The following is a 21,789-nucleotide window of genomic DNA, read 5'->3' on the forward strand; positions in this document are numbered from 1 at the left end:
AATATAGAGAGCTTTCCAGCAAGCGACACAAATCGACACAAGAGTCGTTTTGTCTTTGTTACTCATTGCCAAAAAAGAAAGATAGAATGACGTTTGTGTCGCTTGCTGGAAAGCTCTCCTTACTTGTCTCACTCTTGCACCAGTTCAACTCAGTTCAGCCCAGTGCAGCTAAAAGAAACAGACCTATTGTTTACACTTTACAGGCTTGGCTTGGCGGTCACTGCAGTCGTACCGACTTGTGCATTGTATTTTTATATTAATTTTATATTAAATAATATGGATATTGAACATTTTCCACCGCGTAGTAGTTATAACAACAAAGTTAATTGTTCAGTTCGCGGTTGTCAAAGTAAGGCTCGGAAAAATTTAAATGTTCGATTTCATATTTTTCCCAAGCCTAATAAACGCTTCATACATTTATTTGGCAATTCAGAAAAAATTGATCGTTTTAAAGCCTGGAAAAATGCATTAAAAATTGAGGAAGTAAACCCTCATATGAGAGTGTGTTCGCTGCATTTCAAGAAAGAAGATTATATGCAACCATCAAGTAAGTTAATTTTTAACAGAGAAAATTATAATTTCAGATTTTGTTTAACTTATGTATCGTTGAATAAATGTGTAAATGATACATTTTTTCCATAATAATTATAACGGTGAATAATTTGGTGATAGATGCTGTTTTAAAAAAGAGACACTTGAAGAAAACTGCTGTTCCATCGCGCAATTTGCCAAGCAGTACTAGAGAAAAAACTTCAAGTGTAGCGGAAGCTGATGAAGCACGACGAATCCAGAAACGAATAAGAAGGAATTGTCAAAGGAAAGAATTAATGGAGCAAAGAATTCAAATAGAAAGGCCTGTAATGCAAGAAGAAACGAACAATGAAGAAGAAAATCCTGCAGTTGTGTCTATACATGAAATTCATGTTGAGGATGACCCAAGTTTTAGTGCTCTATTATTTCAAAATGCTGAGGTGCAAGTCAACAAATTCGTTAATTTTATCAAAAATAAAAACGAATTAAGTACTTTAACAGGAATTGAATCTTTTGAAATTTTAAATACTATTACTGAAATTGTAGAACTTGCAGTACATAAAGATAAATTTGAAAACAGTAAAGTCAGGATGAATATGATAGATAGAATTATTATGACATACATAAAGTTAAAACAAAATGCTTCGTATAGCTTCTTAGGTATTATGTTTGGTTGCACAGCAAAGCATTGTCAGCGAGTATTTTATGAAATGATAAAGATATTAAGCAAGTGCTTGAAAGTAGCAATTTCTTGGCCATCAAAAGAGGAAATTGCAAAAAAATTGCCACCGTGTTTTGAAGATTTTAAAGACGTTAGAGTAGTAGTTGATTGCACTGAAGTTTTTATCCAAAAACCGGCAAAGTTTTGCTGTCAATTGTCGACATATAAAACGTGTAAAATAATGACCGGTGTTACACCAGCAGGAAATATTTCATATGTTAGTAGGCCTTATGGTGGAAGAGTAAGTGACACAGTTATATTTGAACAAAGTAATTTAATAAATTTATTGCAACCTGATGACGCAGTAATGGTTGACGAAGAGATTTTAATTGATAAAGTATGTGAATTAAATCGTTTTAAATGCATAAGACCATCATTTTTGAAAGACAAACAACTTACTAAAGCGGAATTAATTTTGACATGTAAAATAGCTGCAGCTAGAGTTCACGTAGAACGATCTTATCAGAGAATAAAAGCTTTTAAAATTGTAAGTTCAAAAATGCCTACTGTACCGATTTTAGGAGACATTTTTGTAGTTATTTGTGCAACAATTAATATGAGTTTGTCCATTCTTCAACGATAATAAATTTATAGAAATATAAACCTTTTATAATACATACATTATCTGTCAAATAATGAGAAATTGTAAAAAAACAAATTTATAATTTATAACTTGCTGCTACTTAATTCGAATGTGTGTTTATTAAATAAAGAAAGTTAAAATTTAATTCTGCAGTTGGATTTTTAATATTTTTTATTTCATTTCACATAATGAGTAACATCAAGTAGTTTATTAAAATGTTCAACACATATATCATCTTATCAACTTTTAAAATAGTGCAACTTTTGCCTTTAATAAATTTTCTCTGCGTAGAATTTGCATCAGCCCAATCACAAATATTTTCCATGGATAACATTATTATAACAGAGTAGATATAACAGTATTTGAAGTCCATCAAAAATGTTACCTATTCTATGCCATATACATATTGGTTAAGCCCCCATTTCCATGTCAGATCCCAATAGTTTTTACTTAGTTTTTTTTATTTCACTTTTTTGATTTTAGATAATTTTAATACTTTCACTTTTATCACACGGTCTTCATTAGCGAAGATAATCATTAATAATTGTCAATTGTCTTGAACTTTGAAACCTACAATTTTTACTTGGATTTTTAATGTTTAAGAATTATCGTACTTATTCGGTCGTAATTAAAAATATTAATACATCATTAAAATAAGAAATATTTAAAGTTAATATAAAAATCTTTATTCCTTCTGTAACAGAATCTAAATTTTTCTTATGTTAAAATGTGTGTATTTCAAAGATAGGCTGTTCTTTTCTCTAAAAAATAAAATAAAACTGAATTAAACTTATCTTATAAATAAAATAACTGAATACATTACCAAACTTAATATATTGTTGAAATAGATTGCAAACTTACCACTCGTCTATCTCAATAGTATATTTTTAGAAAACTTTAAGAAGCAAATAATGACCGATATGTGCATGAGAATAAATTAATGTAATGTTTTCAGTTATCATATATATTATTCTGATTCTGATTAATTACACTTTTCCAAAACTCACAAATTATTATTATTATTATAGATCGACTATCTGTCCGAAAGCCGAAAGAAATTCCTTATCGTGGAATATCTTATCATGATACCACTTTATCGTGGAACGATACTAATTTAGAACTGGATTTCAATAATACTTTTTGCAAATAAGAAACAACTTTCTCTTAGAATGCATACAGAACTTCTTTCACAGCTAACGGAGCCTCCGAACAAATTCCTATTAATTTAATCGACAGAATTGCTTAAAATAGAATTTGTAACTATATAATTTGTAATTCTAATTATACAATCGTTGTCTTTCATCTTTGTGTCCATACGTTAAACAATAAAACATTAAGAATTCTATCCATTTTGGATGCTTAACAAAATATAGATAATACTCGATAAGTAATTAATGTAATCGATTAAATTAATCGGAGTTTGATCAAAGACACCTTAAATAATTAATAATGAAACATATATAAACATCTTGACGACATCGATAAAATATCTAATATTAATGTTATTGGATTTTTATCGGAATATGTATTGAATATTTTATCGATATACGTTTTTGTTACTTAAATCTTCTCATATATGTATAACAATCTTTATAACATTGCAGCAAAGTTAGTTCATGTTTGTCAAATTCGCTGTAAAATGGACCTGAAAAAGACTCGTAACTCGTTTTCGTTATCAGAATCATCATATATAGCACATGGTAGTATGTAACGGAATAAACAGCCTTTATTTTTGCAAATAAATGTTCACTACATTTCATACAAAAATTCAATATTAAAAACACCTAATTTTTTTTCAAAATTAACAGATAAGCTCTATGTAGAAAAGACAAAGATCGAATTTGTGTTTCTTTTTTGTAGGAAAAGAAAACGGAGGCGATGAACCCGCTCCAAATTCAAGTTCCGCGACAAGCAATCTCCAAGAATAATGAACTGGGACTGTCAGGATGATCAACAAGGAGGCGAACATCCAGGAAAAAAGAGCGATGCCAATTGTAACTCGGGTACCATTCTAAAATGCGGTTTCCTATTCACGTTTCACCTGTGGAAAGCATATAGCGTGTGTGGCATACGTTTATATCTGCGACATGCGCAACGCCGGAAACGAAGAGGAACAGCAATAAGTATCCCAGACAGCACGCAAGTCCAAAATCGGGACATAAGACGTCTAAAAGATATCTTTTAGACATCTTTTAAACGTGTTACAAAATGATGGCTGAAAGACATCTAAAAGACATCTTAAAGGCGTCTTATGTCCCGGTTTTTGGACATGGTGCTGTCTGGGATGCTATTATATAAGTATATACTATTAGGTAGTGTACTATTAGATACTTATTATAATAGATAGTATACTATTAGTATATGCAACGTTAGTTCTAGCTCACCAGGTGCGTGATTTCTCAGCCCTCATGATTGCGACACCGATTATGCCCGGCTATTGATGAGTCCATGTTGATGATGATCTCTTGGGCGTCACAGTTCGGCGACTATACTTGCTGCCGTTGTGATCAACCTACAGAAAGCAACATCGGTAAATCAGACGGGAGCCGAGTGATCAAACTATGAAATCAATTTCGCACTCATCTTAGAGATTTAAGCTAATCTTGTCTATATGTTTTTACGAAGTGTCGTTTGCAATATTTTGCTCCTTTACTCAAAAATCGTGCCTACTTGATTATCGAGTGAATCAGTATATTACACTTTTAATATTTGTTCAGCGCCTTCCTAACGATTTTAGCGCTTTTTAGTTATTTCTCTCGATCTGACGCCCGCCGTGCGTGTAAAAACGGCAAGATAATTCATCTATGGGAACTTATGGTAACAATAACGGTTGTTATTACGAATACTCGTGAAAAGTATGAATCTACGAATCTTTTCCATTCGTCTTTCTATATACGCACTTTTATTTCGGTCGTCGTGATTTGATCTCACTTCTTGTATGTTTCTACGAGAGACATAAAGATAAAGAAACGCAATTATGTTTGTTACAATTGAACGGAGACTATTTTGCAAGCAATTCGATCGCCTATGATGACATTAGAATATCTTTCAAAGATCCATTGTTATAATTAATTGCCACTACGTTTGTTATTCCGCTGAATTCACTTTTACACTCGATAAATGCAGTAGTTCGAAGTTCTGTTAACTAATTAATCGATTGTTCTCTTAATGAACTCGGATATAGATATGTATATATACATAACTATATATGTCCTCTCTCCGGAAATAGATAGCTGTTCACAAAGAATGGATAGATATTTATTTGTATTTACTCACCTGAGTTTTTGGGTTGAGGTATACTCGAGCATTTGACTTTCGTTTTTAATATTTAGTGTTTCGCATTGCGCGCATTAGTCTCATTACTTTTCTTGCTCGTTCTCTTTCCCATTTTCTCATTTTTTCAAATACCATACTTGTCGTTAATATTTATCATTGATTGACAATCGTCTTCGATTTACCATTAACTCGGTTCCAGGAGATACGCAATTAAAAAAAATAATCGTGTGCACAAAAGAAGCTGTATTTTTTTATAGCAAACTACTTTTCTTTTCTTTATTTACTTCCCGAGTGTGAAAGATTGTCACTTTACATCATGTAACAAGCTGAACCTCAAGCAATTATATTGATTTAAATTCAAGGACTCTAGCTAATTTCTATTGCTCTCAAGCTTGTATATTTATTGCTGGATTACTTGTGCAATTAACGAAAATAACTTTACTCACTTTAGGTGCCGGTCCAGTCAGCGCCGCAACTGCTTTGAGTAGCGCTAAACTGGACTGCACCTATTATTTATCGATTTGTCTTTTCTCTTTTAAACGGGGAAGGGTAATCTTTAACGAATTTGGCATTGGTTCTCGGCTGGAGGAACGATATTTTCTGTCTCTCGCCCTCTGACTTTCATTCATTGTTTCCTAAGTATCTCAGCTTGTTGCTACGCCTGTGAAATAAACTCAATTTTCGTCAAGTTTGGTCATTATTACCTTTAAGTACCTTTCGCTCAAACTCTACATCCACATGCTCTACAGTTGTACTTATTACTGTATAATTGTACTCATATGGTATTGCTCTATAATTGTACTCATATCATATAGCTCTATAATTGTATTCGTATCATATTATTCTGTAATTGTACTCATATCATATTGCTCTATAATCGTACTTATAGCATATTTTTTAAGTTATAATACTCGAAATTGTACTAAATAATATTGTGTTTGAACTTTTAGAAACTACAAGAAGAAGATGTCGGGCTACTTATTAAATATCTGGGCTTGTCAATTATTTCCAACGCTATGTTTAGGTATGACTCAGGGGTGAAATATTCCTGAAATAGTAACGTTATTGTGAAATTAATATGTAAAACTCTTTATGCTTTAGAATAAAATCTTTAAACTTATGTATGATCTTATATACTTTCACTGGAATCGTATATATTTTTTTCTTCATAATATTATCTACTTTTTACTTTTACCTTTCTCTAACTAAACCCTGGATATTATGATTTCTTAGATCCGGCTCTTCACCTTTCGTCCATGTATTTTTTGACCAGTTCGGAGCCGATTTTTCCTTACTGAAAACGTCAAAGGAGGTCATTATCCGTTATCACAATTTTCCACATTAACTAATATCTCTAATTGATCTTCGACTTTTACAAAACCGTTAAAATTTCGCCACTTATTCGTGTGCTTATAATCTAACAACGCCTTTGGAATCTTCGTTAAAGAAAAGCTCGACTCCGAACGATCCGAAGAATTCGTAGATCAAAGAAATGGCTCGGTATCTCGGATCCGAAATGGCATCTAATCTACTGTTTCTCAAAAGTGTTCGCATATATACCTACTTCTTATCGCTATATTACCAAGATAATCTTTCGTCTCAATTATCACACTTATTCGCCCATATTCGTTCTTTTTCGATTAGCCTGTCTTCCTAGGGCAGTTGCTGGTTTTTTCCGTTTTTCTCTGTTTCTCCTGCCGCAAGGTAAGGTGACAACAAGGATAAGGGTATAAATTCTTCGATGTATTGATTGTTCTCGAGTTTCTTTTTTTTCAATGTTTCTTTCATTTTTATCGAGCGATCGTTTACAATAGATCGGGACATAACAACATGATGTGCTATATAGAGTTATTCGTAAAAGACGTATCGTATACAATAAACACAGTTACAAATTATTGAAGCGTGTTTCGTTAACCAATTAAAATAATGCACAACAGAGAATTAGACATTATATAACCGAATTGTTAAATTCATACTTGGTTTCTTTCTTTCAGCTGGCCGAACAATTCTCTGTCGAGGAAAGGAATCTTATATCGAGACACTTTTCTGCAATCATAGCTAATTGTGAAGAAAAGGGCAACAAAGTTTCTACCTTCATTTAACTTGGTGAAAAATTGTTTAATTAATTTGTTAATTGACGATTGTCTCCAGTATACGAGGTTGATAATGATTGATTATTGACGGCGGTTTTGAATTATCGGTGCTTTCCATTTAGTGACACAAGACGATATAAGTGTCGTTCTGTCTTTATTTATTTCTGTCTTTTGAATTTGCCATTAAAGATAGAACAACGTGTGTGAACTTGTGTCACTAAATGGAAAGCATCATATCTATCTACCAAGGTAGATTGCAGTATTATTTAAATAATTATAAATTATAAAACTGCTGAACCTAATATTAACAAATGATAAAATAAGTAATTTTGACAAATAAAAATTACAATAAGTTATAAAATGATCTTTCCAATAAGTCCGAATGACTTCGGTATTTTCGATTAATTCTAGTGAGATATAAACTTTGGATATCAATTAAATCAAATGAACGATTGTCGAGACACATTAAGAAGTATTTATGTCAAATGTTTAACGTTATCCACCTCCTAAGTCTTCGGGGGATGAAGTACACAGTTCTACATCGCGCGTTTGCCATGACTTTTTCCTCTCCACCAAAAAAAGGATTTATTTACGGTTTCTATTTACAAAACAGGACGCCGACCTTACAGTGCCGTCATTATCGCTTTTGTGTCATTGCTGGTTTCTCTTTAGTTTATTACTGTTATGTTAAATTACGCTACGCAAATCGTGAAGAGAAAAACGGTCGAGGAAGTTACCGCTCGACCGGGGACTTAATCGTAGATTGTCGTACAAGCGACGTAATAATGTAGTGAAATAATGTAGTGTGTATATGCTAATTGTCAAGTATAAAATATGTATTCCCTACATCGTGTCAAGCGGCATATCGATCAGAAGTTCGTTCAACGCGCACGAGACGAAGACAGAGCAAGCGGAAGTGAAAGATCTTGGAAGCAAAGTGACGCGGAGGAAAGTGTCCAAGAAAAGCTGGGAATTAATTGAGAAAATCAAGGTCCTTCAAGGATTGTTGAGAGCAACACGCTTCTTTAAACACATGCGACAATCCAGTCTGAATGCGACTGAAACTTTTGAACATGCAAAATGTGAAAAATTTTGAAGGAAAAAAATACATTTACGTATAAAATAATTTTGATTATTAATTTCCAACTTTTTCGACATTATATATATGTACGTCAGATCAACCTTCGCGAAAATCGAGGTAAATCACTTGATATTGTCATATACAACTGTCACTTGTCCAAAGAAGCACATCCCGGGCTTTAAAACGTCGTCATTTTGCTTCCAGATTCCTCGATTGTCACCGTTTCTCCCATCAACAATCGTATCTCGCATATTTCACTACGAGAGAACATTATTCTCTTTTTCGTGCAACGGACTCGATCCGTTCTGTGTTTTCTTTTTCGCCTGGGAGAATTGTTTCTCTACTTAGATATACAAAATTAATGAGCGGATATTGATTAATTAAGTGATTGATTAATTAAGTGACGGATATCTTTAATAACGTCGCTGAGACTGGGCGTTTTGGTAACCAGCACTGCCACCTGCAAACAACCATAGCTCCTCCGTTCCATTACTCGAGAAATAGAATTAGTGATCTTGCTTCTCTACATATACACAAAAAACTGAACGACCTACTTTATGTAGATTCTTCTATATCGCTACCTATCCACTTTTACTTGCCTACTACTTTTCGACGTTTTTCGTATACGTGTGTGTGTGTGTGTGTGTGTGTATGTGTGTGTGTGTACAATATACGCCAAAATTTCATTTGCCTTCGTTTGATTCTTAAACACTAGAAAAATGGATTTCTCGTAGATTAGCTCTGTAATGCAAACATCTTATCTTCGTGGACAGTCTTTTAAATCTTGCTAACGCTCAAACATTGCAAAAATCTTGTGAATATTTTCTAAATATTGTGCGGACAGACTTGTAGGAATGTTTCTCTAGCGATTACGTTCTCATGATATTGCAAATGCTCTTGTAATAATGTAATACGCTTTTGCAGAACTGCAAATACTTCTTTTAGTACTGCGAGTGTTCTCGTGACATATTGCAAACGTTTCGGTGTACTGCGGAATAGTGGTTGGTTAAATGTCGTTAAATATCTCTTGTAATGCATTCGTGCCTAACGCAGCGTAAGATAGTTAAATTGTAATGCTACGTCCGGCCCTACAGATATACATTTCTTTTTTTTTTGCGTTACAAACCGTTACACTATGTGCAGTATTAACTGTGATTTTCGGTCGGTTTTTCAACAATATGATTTAACTAAATTTCTCTGATCTTACAGTGGAAATTGTAATTCTCAAATTCATAAATCTATCGGAATCGTCTTAATAATGTCCCCGATTATTACGTTTTATGTATAACGAAATTTCGTTAATCCCTAATTATCCAAAAGTCTCTCGAATTTTATAGAATGTTCTATACTTTTCTTGTGAAAATGTGTGTATAAATCTTGTATATAAATGAACGTTGACGTACGTCGTTAATATATTTCTTTGTACTTTTTAGATATTTCTCTTGTATGTTGTATGTTATTATTGCTTATTTAATCGATTTTACATCTACAACCAAATTTCCTTCTCCAATCGACTTAGCTAAATCTTTTTCCTCTGGTCAATGAATTTTTCTGTATTACGAGTTGTACTTACCATAGTCCTGTTTCCCATAAACACCGTCCTGACTCGGATAATCTGCAATCATAAGAAAAACACGATTTATCAAAGAATGGTTCACGAAGAGTGCTGAAAATAGACAGAGGCGAACGACTCAGACGAGAAATATCTGAAACGAGTCGAACGAAATAAAAAAAAGAGCTTCGTCCTGGGACAACAGTCAAATGGATGAAGCAGCTATGATAAAGTATAGAATTTCCACGAGAAAGAGTGAGTTTGTTAATCAATTAAAATTAATTAATATTGCCTAATTGCTTAAAAAAACAATTTTTAAGAAAACTTTTTAAAATTTGCAAATTAAATAAATTTATATATCACGATATTAAATTATAAATTATATAAAAGAGAAAAACGCAAAATATATATAAAATAAAATTAGATAGTAGAAAATACACTGAAAGAAGATAGCAAAGGACATAACGTGATGATGTGATATCTATACATATATACGTATATTTTTTGTTATTTAAGTGAGAAAGAACAAAGAAATTGCACATTTCACGAACACCTTGTAGTCCTTCTGGAATAAAAGATGGCAGGAGGCAGTGCTGCAGTGCTGGTGTCTTGATGAAAGGATCTTTATCCAACATGTGATTTCTTGTCCGGAATGGGATTTGTGTCTTTGCGCAACTCTTTCGCATCGATCGCGAGCAGAATACAGTTCGAAAGGGGAAAAAAACATTTGAAGCTTCACGCAGATCTAACGATATAAAAATCCAAACATCCGAGAAGGAATGAGAACATAAGAAAATTCTAAAGCAAAAGAAAACTCCGATTCTAGCAACGTTGAGATTTCAAGAAATACAAAGTATCCAAATTTCTAGAACGCAGATCTGTGCGATTGAAAAAAATTGACCGCGCGTCTACTCCTTTCTCTGTCGTCTGAATCAGATCGTTTCTCGTCTGAATCGGAATCATGCTTAACGCCTTTATTATGGGAACACGGGTGTCACCCGGAGAGCAAGAAGATAAAAGCGATCTTCAAGAACTCATTTACTATCGGGAAACAAGACGTTAAATTATTTGTCAGAAAGGAGCATTGTGTATCATAATACAATGTTCTAAATTCAACGTTTAATTTGCCGGAAAAATTTTGCATAGAAAGCATAATAAACTGATACTTTACTAAAATTAGTTAACGTTTTATCGATTAATAGTCACTTGAATGCCCTACCATGACTTTGTGATGCATCAATTTACGACACCGTGACGCTTCTTTATGGGAAACCTTTCCGAGCAGATAATTCAATGTTCCATCTCGACGATAAACATGTCCTCAAGGATCGCTCCAACGGTCATAGTTAATGAACTGTATATAATATGAGCGGTATGGTGACAGCGGACGAAACAACTAACCGTAAGGTTGCGTCGAGTAACCACCCCGGTTGATTATGTTGGCATTAGATCGGTCGTCATATGGGTCGACAGGGGCATAACCGCCCCCGCCCCCCGGCCACGCAGCTGACACTGCCTCCTGGTAATTGGCTGGACATGCATTATGTAATATTAATTAAACTAGCTGTATATGTGTTCCGCCGACCTTCAATTCGACATTCGAGTACTCGATCAGTCGGTTGTGGCATGCGTACTCAACCTTGAGTGCCTTGAGTACTCAGTACTTGAGACTGTGTGGTAAATACTGTCAACGGTACACTATAAATGCGTCAATTTAACTCTTCACGACCTGAATTTTTATTTCAAGTTATTATTGCAGGGAGGCCTATATCAATTTTGGAATTAAAAATTTAAAAATTTGGAGGCTGCAGAAGAATAAAATAATTTAAAGCCACAAAGGATTGATCGAAATTGATTAGCGAGAGACGAAGATGTCCAAGTCGCAATAGAAAAGCAACGATGCAACGTCGCACACAACACGAGACCTCTTATTTTGGTATCTACAACTCACCTGATGGCGGAGCTTTGCCGTAACTGTAGGGATCGTTAGCGCCGAATCCTCCTGCAGCTGGAACCGATGACGCTCCGCCGTATCTGTTATCTGGTGCGGACGGTGGATAACCCTGGAATCAAAAGAGACGAAATAATCGTGGATTCTTTTAATTGAAAATAATTAATTTTAAATTAACATTAATAGGAGATCCTATTGATTTCGACTGTAATTAAAAGCATTTGTAATTACTTAAATTCACTTGACTTGTTTAATTAAATTAAATTAAATTAAAAAATCTAGAATGTATTTTAATTACTGAGAAAAAACAGAAGGACTCAAATAATTGGAAAAAATTAATGGCGGATCCGTATTTGTAAATTGCCAAAGAGCTTCAGAATTGTTTTGACCATATTGTCGTATCACGTTCATTTACCGTTTGCCCATAATCCTGGGGCTGCTGATAGCTCTCATAACCCTGATAAGACTGTGTGTAGCCTTGCTGCGAGCCATAGCCACCGCCACCATATCCTACCGACTGTTGTTGTTGAGGTTGTTGTTGGCCGCCGTAAGCGTTATTTGAACCTCCGTAACCGCCTTGGCTACATTAAATTAATTTTCAGTCTTTGAGTTTCAAGAAAAAAATTCTCTCAAACGTTACAAATAAAAACTCCTAAGATACTCACTTAGGTGGTTGAGTGGCATAGCCGTTGGATGACTGGGAAGACGGCTGATCAAAGCGCGGCCTCTTGGAGGGTCCACTGGAGCTAGGTGGACCTCCTCCTCGTTTCGTCGGGCCACCACGTCCACCAGCCCCCCGGCCACCACGATCGCCGAAGCCACCTCCACGGCTTGGTCCACCTCTACTCGATCCTCCTCTGAAAGAGTGAATTGCATTTGAATTAAAAAATAATAAATATAATCTGATATATCAGTAGATTTCTTTACCCGCCATATTAATAAATTTTTCTTTAATAATTTTTATATTTTTAATTAAACTAATCATATAGTGGGTATTATATATATTATGTTAAATAACAATACTACTGTTGTGTTCTCCACTTTCTAAGATTATTAATCTCTTCCATAAAATTAACATACGTAATTTTACTGCATCATATAAGAACAAAACGTTTATTAAATTATCGCCTATCATGTCAACAAACTAAACTGTATTGATTTAAAAATAAATCTACAATGTATTCATATGTGTAATAAAATCTTTCAAGAAATTTTCAAGAGACTAGGGTAGACCGGGGCACGTTGTCACATCGGTTTTATTTTATTGTCTAATATTCAACTTACTGGACATGAAACTTATGTTTTTTTCAGAATAGACCTTTATATTATCTTAAAGTATGTACTTTTACCTACCGCGTGCAATACCTAACCTTATGAATATCTCAAACGTGTCGGCCATGAGGCTGTTTGAAGTAAAAAAATGCCTCCGGGGCACGTTGTCACGAATTTGATGGGAATCTATTGCGAATCTTCGGATGACGATAACGAGTAAAAATATTTTATGTTTAATCACCGACATGATTATTTAAAAAAAAAAAAAAAAAAAATGTGTATCAATAAGTTGCGCATTCGAGTGGAATTCTTGTATTTAGATTAAGACGAAAACTTCGTGCTTTTTGTATTTTTTTGAAATAAAATAAATGTTTCTGTGAAGGACTTTTTTAGATTGCAGTGCACTATAATATATTGATATTTAGGTTGAATACAGTTTGGATAACATTTTGCATGCAATTACATTTGATGTGACAACGTGCCCCGGTCACGGGGCAAGTTGTCACAAGCAATCTGTCGTTATTTATTGTTATGTAACAACTTTAGAGTAACAATCACACAAAATTCGATACTGTCCAATTGAAGCTGAGGGTTCACTCGAAATTTTGGCATATCAAAGTACTCTTAAATATTGAATGTAAAAAATACAAAAAATATTGGACCAAATGTGTGACGACGTGCCCCGGTCTACCCTACTTATGATAAAAAGACTGACTGCAAAAGATATATATAGTAATAAATAATTTTGTTCAGATTTTAATAAACTAATTATTTTGGTGTTTATTAGAATTAGTTCTCTCACCTAGATCCTCCTCTACCCCTATCCATGCCGCGACCACGGAAATTGTTGCTACCTCCGCGGTTATCTCCCCTGTTGAAGTCGCCTCTGCCTCTGCTGCGGAAGCTATTACTTCCGCCACCCCTCCCGCCGCCTCGCGGAGGACCACCCATTCCTAGGGGTGGCGGACCACCTCCAGGTCCGCTAGACATTCCTTCTGGTCTATATAAATGACAATAAAGCTATTTTATAAACGTTATTACTACAAACCAAAAAATTATAAGATTTTGCAATTAATTGATTATATTGAAGTCACATTTCGCGATTGCGTGTAAATTCATCATCAAAATATTAGTAAAAAGTACAAAGTAATGATATACTGATTGCGTATAAAATTTATCAATCATATTAATACAGTTCATATTAAAGACGAAGATTAATGTACAGTTTATAAATTAATGATGAAATTGAATATCTCATAAAATATGATAATTAATTTTACTAGGGCTGCGTTCGCTTTGAACGCTTTCGTGCTGAAAGCATCACTCCATCTTTTTTCAACATGTAATGAGTAATAAAAATAGACTGACACTTTTTTTTCAACACGAAAGCGCCCTAAGCAAAAATAACCTAGGTATAATATAAAGCATGTATTAGAGAAATGCTTACCCTGGAGGAAAATGTCCACCGTGTCCACCACGTCCACCCCTGGGGGGACCACCCCTGCCTCTCATAGGCGGGCCTCCTCTCATGCCACCGCCAGGCCCATTGCCTCGTCCACCTCGCATCATGTTACCGCCTCGCATAGGGCCACCTCTATTACGCAACAATATAAATAAATCCAATTATTTCTTTCATAATAATTTATTACATACACAAGCATCTCTATATGTGCATAACTTCATTAATTTTTTTTTTTTTTTTTTTTATTGTGCCATGTTTCTTTTTATAAGTTATTAGAGTTTATAAAGAATACAACATAGTTTTAAAGAAAGTTTTCTCCGGAGCAAATGTTCCTGAGGATATTAATGCAGTGTATTTATACAGTCTCCTGTGTATTTATTCTAACAAGTTCTTTACCTTCCTCTCTCAAAACCGCCACGTCCCCTCATTAATCCACCAGGACCGCCACGGCCTCGGAATCCACCTCTACCTCCTGGTGCTCCGTCCATTGTTCAAGCTTCCTGTAATGTATTTCGATCCATATATAAACTCAAAATATATAAGTATAAATGCAAGATACAATCAAACCTCTTTAACTCAAACCTTCCTAACTTGAAAACCTCTGCAATTCAGATTTTTATTTATTTCTTACAGAAAATCTCTACAAGTCCAAGAAAAATAGATTAACTCAAAGTATTTATGGGCACACTAGCTACTTGGTTGTATCTCTCTACAACTCAAGTTATTTCAAAATTGACCTTTCCGTGTCTTAAAAAAAGTTTCTATAACTCGGAGTTTAATAGAACTTGTGTCTTTTTAATAAGTTGACACAACAAAAATATAATTATATATAAATATAATATATTCTTTAAGTTATTATATAAAATTGTTTGTCTCCGTATCCCCAAAGCTTGTGAAACATTTGATGAATCAAAACTTCTATAACTTGAATTATTTCCCTTGGCATTTGAGTTAGAGAGGTTCAACTGTGCATATGTATAAATCCAAAAACAGAGTCTAATAAAGCAAGAATATATATATCTATAAAATTTAGGCTTGAGAACAGAAAAATTTCAGATATCACAAGTCCGAGAACTAAAAGGTCAAAGATTCTCCAAGTCATTGAACCCATCAATCCACAAATTCGTAGAACACGTTCAATTCGTAGTCACATGGATTATAACACTTATCCAACCGGCAAAGAAACTCTTAGTATAACACTTTTACTCCAAATTCTTTTAACAAAAAATGCCTTGTGCGACGTTAGTTCTCGAAGCCTTTAAGTACTTATTATAACAATTAAAACTCTTTCTCTCTACTAGGCTGTGCAATGCCGAATTACGGTGCACGTGGGTGCATGTGAATCCATTTATTTGCCCTTTCTCTTTTACTTCAGGTCTCGGCGAGATATTCGAGGAAAAAACGGCGGACCACGGCGTATCACTGTACCGACTAGTACCGACGCTACCCCAAGGAGTTCTGTGCAAAAATGCGAGGACGCGTCTCGGAAGGCGTCTAATTCAATTGAGCGCAAAGCCGCGCGAGATCAAGAGAACGACGCGATTTATCAGATACAGGCATTTACTCACGATAAGCAGGCGGGTGCAGAAACGGCTCATAAATCAGAGACGCTCGCACGGCAAGCGAGCAAAATGGACGTCCACTACCGTGGCGGAAACAGTATTCAGTACTGGTGAATTGGAAGGATAGGACAGATGCCGCGCGTGCGCAGCGGCGTGACGCTAGCAGACGCTGACTCGTTGCAGTCGCGTATCCATTTCTCTGGAATAGTGAGTGCCGTTAGATCCCTATTGCTACGTTTACGCGAGCGTTACTTCTGTAGTAACTTAACGATAATTCTTCCGCGCGCAAACGGGGTTTTGTGGTAACTTACGATAATTCACTTCGCGTAAACGAGTAAAAAATTATCGTAAGTTAAATTATCGTAAGTTACTACCGAAGTAACGCTCGCGTAAACGTAGTAATATATACTACGTTTACGCCAGCGTTACTTCTGTAGTAACTTACGATATATCACTCGTTTACGTGGAGTAAATTATCTCCTAATGTAAGTTTTACTACAAAATCCCGTTTACGCGAAGGAATTATCCGTAAGTTACTACAGAAATAACGCTCGCGTAAACGTATGTAGTATATTATGTTGACTAAAGTAGGAGGTCTCCAATCTACGCGGGCCAGATGCGGCCCCCAGACTTTTATAATAATAAACGGATAATATTATCCCGATTATCCGTTATATATAGATATTATTTAAAAATAAAGATATTATGATATTAATTAATATGTTGCACATTATATTGACGTAAATTATAACAAAGAATTTCGATAATTTATATGAGTCTCGAAAAAAAAGTTTGACATCTTAGCACGCATCGACTACATGTCGATGTTAGTACGAGCCTGAAGCTGATCACGTGCCCAATGACGTAACTCACGCATGCGCACGAGACTCCGTCTGGAGCAATTTGCAGCATAGGGCGGAAAAAGATACATCGATTTGCAAGGACTGCGTGAGTCAAATTCGCATCGTAATTATTCGTTCCCGCTTTCATCCAACCGCGGGGTCATCCAACTGATGTTGCAAATAACTTTATTATAAAGACCGAACATGGACGTAAGAATATCTGGACCGAGCATATTCCATAATAAGAATCATTTCTTTTCATAATTCAAAACTAAGCTTCGGAGAATTAAAATTTTGGAGTTATAAAGTGTCGGACGCATTTTAAGGATGTCCAATAATCGCATATTATACCCGATCTACAATAGCTGTAGTAAGCTGTAATAAACCTCAAGATGCAAGAAATTGACCAATCACAGTCGATTATTCTCCTCACATTCGCCTATAATTGGTCAATTTCTTACGGCTTGAGGCTTACTACATTGAGCTATTGTAATTGCAGGAGCCATGAACAGAATGCCGAATCCATATGCGCATGCGCTATGGTATCTGCATTCTGGCCCATGGCTTCTGAATTTCCACAATCTACATAAACTATGCTTATATATTTTACATTACGTGCACTATAGATTTTCAGTACTGGAAGTGAATATCGGAACGCAGCCGTAAAGCCTTGTGCCCACGATACTAGAAATCGATCTGAGATCTCGGACAGAGAAAAAATTGACCAATCACATTTAAACAATTCGGCAATTGACCAATGCGATTGGTTAAAGCCCCTTACACAATGCCAGGCAACAGGCAATAGGAACAGGAAATAATCAAAAAATCGTTAATTACAACCTAAAAAATTCGAATGCTATGATTGGTTGGCAACAGGCAATAATAGGCACAGAATTTCCAACGTGACAGAAACTCTGTGTCTATTGCCTGTGTCACTGTTTATTCTGCATTTATACATGATTTCTGATTTCTATTCCCTGTTCCTATTGCCTACTGCCTAGCATTGTGCAAGGGGCTTTATTCTTTCTTCGTATATGTACATATAAGATCTCAGAGCGATTTCTCGTGGACACAAGGCTTAATAGGCCTCCAGGGGCGCAATCGATCGGCATTAACGGAAACAAAACCGAAATGATAATATTACATGCAAATAATAGGTCGATCAGGGAAATAGTTAACATATTTCATGAAACCACTAATCATACGCAACTACATCAACTTATACTATAAATTCATTACTTCAATCATAAAGTTGCGAAACAATTAAACATATTATAGTTAATTTTGTAGTCTTTATTATTATTTTATTATACAACATTAAATAAAAATAGTTACAAAAAAACTTTATTTGGACGACTTTAAAGACATTTTTAAAATAACGACTTTAGATGGTCGTAAGGTGTCATTTTTTACGTTGACGCTCGACGCTCATTTTCAGCGAGCAAAAATCTTCAGGAAAAATAAAGTTGTATTTATTCAACATCCAGCGTTGACGCTGAATCATCGTTGATCGTCGCAATACAATCAAAAATGGACTTCGAAATACGTAAAATATTAATTATTTTCAACTAATATCTTCAAGTCAGTCGAGCGTCAACGTGAAAAGGTACCTTTAAGCCCGTATCGTCCACTGACAAAAGGTAGGTTCCATTAAACAAAAAAGAAAAAGAATGCTGTTGCTGTTGCTGCATCAGCTGTTGCGGTGTGCCGTTGAGCCTCGTATTCATGGCAGTCGTTCGACCCCTACAGGCTACAGGAGTAAACACGAATATTGTCAAATGCTTTCAATAAAAGATATATAGATACAGATAGGTAGACAAAAGGCTTTATTTAAGTTTAAAAATAAATAGGAAGTAAAATAATTTATAACGATTAAGTTAAAAAATAAGTCTTAGGAAATTAAAACGTAGAGACATGCAAAAGAATCGAATATATGTTCACTCGTCACTTAGTTTAAATACCATTCTGCATTATGCTATTTGACAAACATTGATAGAGCAATGCTTGAAAAAAGGCAATAGAACTTGTATTTTAATTTGGATGAGCGTAGTAATACATACACAAAAAGTCGATGATTCTACCTGAGCAGTCGCACCTGTTGCTGCAACTGTTGTATTCGTTGCTGATGCTTTATCTTGTGCTTGATGTTGGAGCAGAATGGAACGAGACACTTGGTCTCTTGGCAGCCTTTCGCATGGTAACAACACACCGTTATCAGCTCTTTACATATAGGACAGTTGCCATTGGTCTTTCTCTCCTTGCAATACTTTACATGTATCATCAGTCGCTTCATCTTCTGGCAATTCAATGTTGGTAGATGACACTTAGCATCTCTGCACTGGCAGGCATGCGTCAATGATTGAATGGATCTCTGTATCGATAATTTCCTGCGTTCGTAATTCTCCTATGTTGCAGAAACGAAAAAGATATGAGCACATTATAGGTTTATCCTAATTACAACATGGATATTTTTAGAATAAGCTGACAAGTAACCTGTGGATTTGTTTGTTTCTTATCCGCAGGTGAAGGGTCATTATTCAAAGCAAAGCCAAGTTTTTCCATCGGATGTGGATGACCGTCCTTTTCTTTACAATTTACACATAAATCAAAATTCTGTAATAAAATCGCAATTATAGTAAGCATGAAAGTTATGAAAGTTATGAAAAGTGGTAAGAGTATTTTTCTCCAAAGCAATATAATACATACGTCACAAAGTGTACAATGGTATCTGGTCTCCACGTGACTTTTACAGTTATTACAAGTGTAAACCATGTTGAAGAAAAAACAAGGTGTGCTTCTTTTCTTCTGTTTTTTGGCTCCTGCCTGTTGTCAGAGATCAATATATAAAGAAAACGAGAAAGTAATTTTGTATCTATGTGCACGTGTGACGGGCACTATCGCGTAATAAAGATTTTACCGAAGTATACCCCGATAAGAAAAATCCTAATAGAAAACGATAGGAACCGATACAATTTGGAAAAAAATCTTATCGTTTCCTATCATTTTTTTTTTCATTCTCTGTTGAAAGCGGATTCAATCGTTGGCATACGATAGAATTCTTAAGCCAAATCTACAGTGTTCTTTGCTTCCTGTTTTCTACTCTTAACCTCTTTGCGACTATATCGTATTAATTTTGGCCGCAGGGGGAATTGATCCGCGCAATTTCTTGGGCACAACGCACCCACGGCATACCGAGTTCAGTACACCGCGGACATACACACACAACTACACATATGCAGTCATATACATAATCGGGAGAGGGTTTTTCGCCCCACCTTCCCCTCTCCTGATTAACACAAGCGTATTTATGTGTTGATCTACGGGCGAGATGAAGAGGGATTCTGCATAAGGAATCAAAGTTCAAAGAGAAGGAATTGTACGAGGAAGAAAGAAAAAGAGAGGAATATTAAAAGTACGAGTTAAAAAGGGAATATATAAAGTGGAAGAAAACATAGGGAATCATCGCAGATCAAAGAAAAAGGACTGTTCGAGGAAAAAAAAGGGAATACACAAGATTGAAGAGAATCACGGATTCAAACCAAACTACGCTATATAGCCCAAAGGCGGGGCTGAAGGCGTTAATAACCCCAACCGGGGTTAACAACCACAAAAAAAAAATGTATTAATTTCGCAATTCTGTCGCGTAACGCGATGTTTTTTGTTCTGTGTCGTCCAAGATAAAAATTGACGAACTTCAGAAAAGACAAGAAACATCACGTTTACGCGAGTCGCGATGGAATTGCGAAATACGAAAAAAATACCTAGTCGCAAAGAGGTTAAGAGCATAAAACAGGAAGCAAAGAACATATTGTAGATTTGGCTTTACAGTATTTTATTGTTTTCTATCGTTTTATTGGAATTTATCTAGAAGAATGATTGAAAATCCATCATAATCAATTGTGTATTCATAATAAAGGAAACTCACAAAATCTTAAACTTATCTTTTATCTTGTCTTATCTTGTCATTAAGAATGTTCTGGATCGAGTTTGTTAAAATGCTACGAAGTTGATGAAATATCATATATTCATGTATTCTGTTTCCAAGTTCGGGGCTAAATTTCAGATCGTTTCACAATTTAGATAAAAAGTTATCAATTTTTGAAAAAATATTCGAGTTCTATAGAAAAGTGTAAACATTAAAAAATGCTACCAATATAATGATATTTTACATACAAGTAGGTCATCACAAACAAAAACGTAGCAACAAAATTTGAAACAATTTACAAAAATATTTTTTTCTAATTTTAATAAAAATTTTGTTTAAAAAATTATTTTTTAAAAATATTATTTGTTGAATAAAAGAGATTTTAATATAAAATATATTTTGATGTCGAATACTTTTTTTAAGTATGCGAGGTTCCTTGTTGGTTAAAAAAAATTAACTTACCCAACCGTCCTAACCTAGTCTCTTCGTGATCTGAGATCTGAGATCGGAGCGGCTTGTGAACAATGTGAATTGTGAATTGTGAATGCCCAGCATTGCCCAGTATGCCCGTCCCACGCCCACATGCTTGTGCTTGTTAACTGCACGAAGAGCATCATCTGCACCCGTGGAATTGACCGATCACAGTCTATTATTTTCCTTGCGGTCGAAGAATAATGAATTGTGATTGGTCAATTCTTATGACTCCACATCCATTTTAGGGCCGGTCTACAATGGCTGTTGTAAGTCGTAAGAATTGGCCAATCACAGTTCATTATTCTTCGACCGTGAGGAGAATAATGGAATGTGATTGGTCAATTCTTACGACTTAGGGCCGGTATCACAGTCTCCGATTAACGTGATCCTCCGATTAAACTCACTCTTCGTCTCTTTCTAGGGGGACAGTTAGAAAGAGATGCAGAGTGAGTTTAATCGGAGGA

General features: G+C 35.1%; 3 protein-coding genes across 14 annotated transcripts; 1 reads left to right on the plus strand and 2 right to left on the minus strand.

The window, feature by feature from the left end:
* The first annotated feature begins 42 nt into the window (after window positions 1–42).
* Window positions 43–2,862, plus strand: LOC112464568. 3 transcript variants are annotated; one of them, XM_025031625.1, is made up of 3 exons: window positions 43–349; window positions 455–547; window positions 673–2,862. In XM_025031625.1, the coding sequence occupies exons 1-3, from the start codon at window positions 277–279 to the stop codon at window positions 1,833–1,835; spliced, it is 1,329 nt and encodes a 442-aa protein (XP_024887393.1). In that variant the 5' UTR covers window positions 43–276; the 3' UTR covers window positions 1,836–2,862. The 3 variants fall into 3 exon arrangements, with proteins under 3 accessions (XP_024887393.1, XP_024887394.1, XP_024887392.1); XM_025031626.1 differs by having other exon boundaries at window positions 43–245; XM_025031624.1 differs by having other exon boundaries at window positions 43–547.
* A 1,391-nt stretch (window positions 2,863–4,253) lies between these two features.
* Window positions 4,254–16,198, minus strand: LOC112464570 (glycine-rich protein DOT1-like). Of its 7 annotated transcripts, XM_025031630.1 has the most exons (11): window positions 16,091–16,198; window positions 14,919–15,022; window positions 14,508–14,654; window positions 13,863–14,060; window positions 12,454–12,645; window positions 12,204–12,369; window positions 11,789–11,900; window positions 11,239–11,367; window positions 9,859–9,900; window positions 6,307–6,405; window positions 4,254–6,159 (listed from the first exon to the last, which is right to left on the minus strand). In XM_025031630.1, the coding sequence occupies exons 2-10, from the start codon at window positions 15,008–15,010 to the stop codon at window positions 6,341–6,343; spliced, it is 1,143 nt and encodes a 380-aa protein (XP_024887398.1). In that variant the 5' UTR covers window positions 15,011–15,022; window positions 16,091–16,198; the 3' UTR covers window positions 4,254–6,159; window positions 6,307–6,340. The 7 variants fall into 7 exon arrangements, with proteins under 7 accessions (XP_024887398.1, XP_024887397.1, XP_024887402.1 ...); XM_025031629.1 differs by having other exon boundaries at window positions 4,254–6,405; XM_025031632.1 differs by lacking the exon at window positions 6,307–6,405 and having other exon boundaries at window positions 4,259–4,347.
* A 2,050-nt stretch (window positions 16,199–18,248) lies between these two features.
* On the minus strand, window positions 18,249–21,422 carry LOC112464571 (CREB-binding protein-like). Of its 4 annotated transcripts, none has more exons than XM_025031637.1 (5): window positions 21,314–21,422; window positions 19,633–19,749; window positions 19,420–19,539; window positions 19,022–19,330; window positions 18,249–18,676 (listed from the first exon to the last, which is right to left on the minus strand). In XM_025031637.1, the coding sequence occupies exons 2-5, from the start codon at window positions 19,696–19,698 to the stop codon at window positions 18,650–18,652; spliced, it is 522 nt and encodes a 173-aa protein (XP_024887405.1). In that variant the 5' UTR covers window positions 19,699–19,749; window positions 21,314–21,422; the 3' UTR covers window positions 18,249–18,649. The 4 variants fall into 4 exon arrangements, with proteins under 4 accessions (XP_024887405.1, XP_024887407.1, XP_024887408.1 ...); XM_025031639.1 differs by having other exon boundaries at window positions 19,008–19,330; XM_025031640.1 differs by having other exon boundaries at window positions 18,987–19,330.
* Between the last annotated feature and the right edge of the window lie 367 nt (window positions 21,423–21,789).

The sequence above is a fragment of the Temnothorax curvispinosus genome, unplaced genomic scaffold (genome assembly GCF_003070985.1).
Source record: "Temnothorax curvispinosus isolate PA1 unplaced genomic scaffold, ASM307098v1 QBEX01014323.1, whole genome shotgun sequence".
Classification (NCBI taxonomy): domain Eukaryota; kingdom Metazoa; phylum Arthropoda; class Insecta; order Hymenoptera; family Formicidae; genus Temnothorax; species Temnothorax curvispinosus.

Bases quoted from the DNA above. Each gene is read 5' to 3' on its own strand.
- LOC112464568 (XM_025031624.1), top strand. From the start codon at position 277: ATGGATATTGAACATTTTCCACCGCGTAGTAGTTATAACAACAAAGTT. The intron at 548-672 runs GTAAGTTAATTT...ATTTGGTGATAG, and splicing joins AGATTATATGCAACCATCAA to ATGCTGTTTTAAAAAAGAGA.
- LOC112464570 (XM_025031630.1), bottom strand. From the start codon at position 15,010: ATGGACGGAGCACCAGGAGGTAGAGGTGGATTCCGAGGCCGTGGCGGT. The intron at 12,646-13,862 runs GTGAGAGAACTA...TCACTCTTTCAG, and splicing joins AGGGGTAGAGGAGGATCTAG to AGGAGGATCGAGTAGAGGTG. The intron at 9,901-11,238 runs GTTAGTTGTTTC...TTATGATTGCAG, and splicing joins TTACTCGACGCAACCTTACG to ATTATCCGAGTCAGGACGGT.
- LOC112464571 (XM_025031637.1), bottom strand. From the start codon at position 19,698: ATGGTTTACACTTGTAATAACTGTAAAAGTCACGTGGAGACCAGATAC. The intron at 19,540-19,632 runs GTATGTATTATA...ATTTTATTACAG, and splicing joins ACCATTGTACACTTTGTGAC to AATTTTGATTTATGTGTAAA. The intron at 19,331-19,419 runs GTTACTTGTCAG...TCTGCAACATAG, and splicing joins AGAAACAAACAAATCCACAG to GAGAATTACGAACGCAGGAA.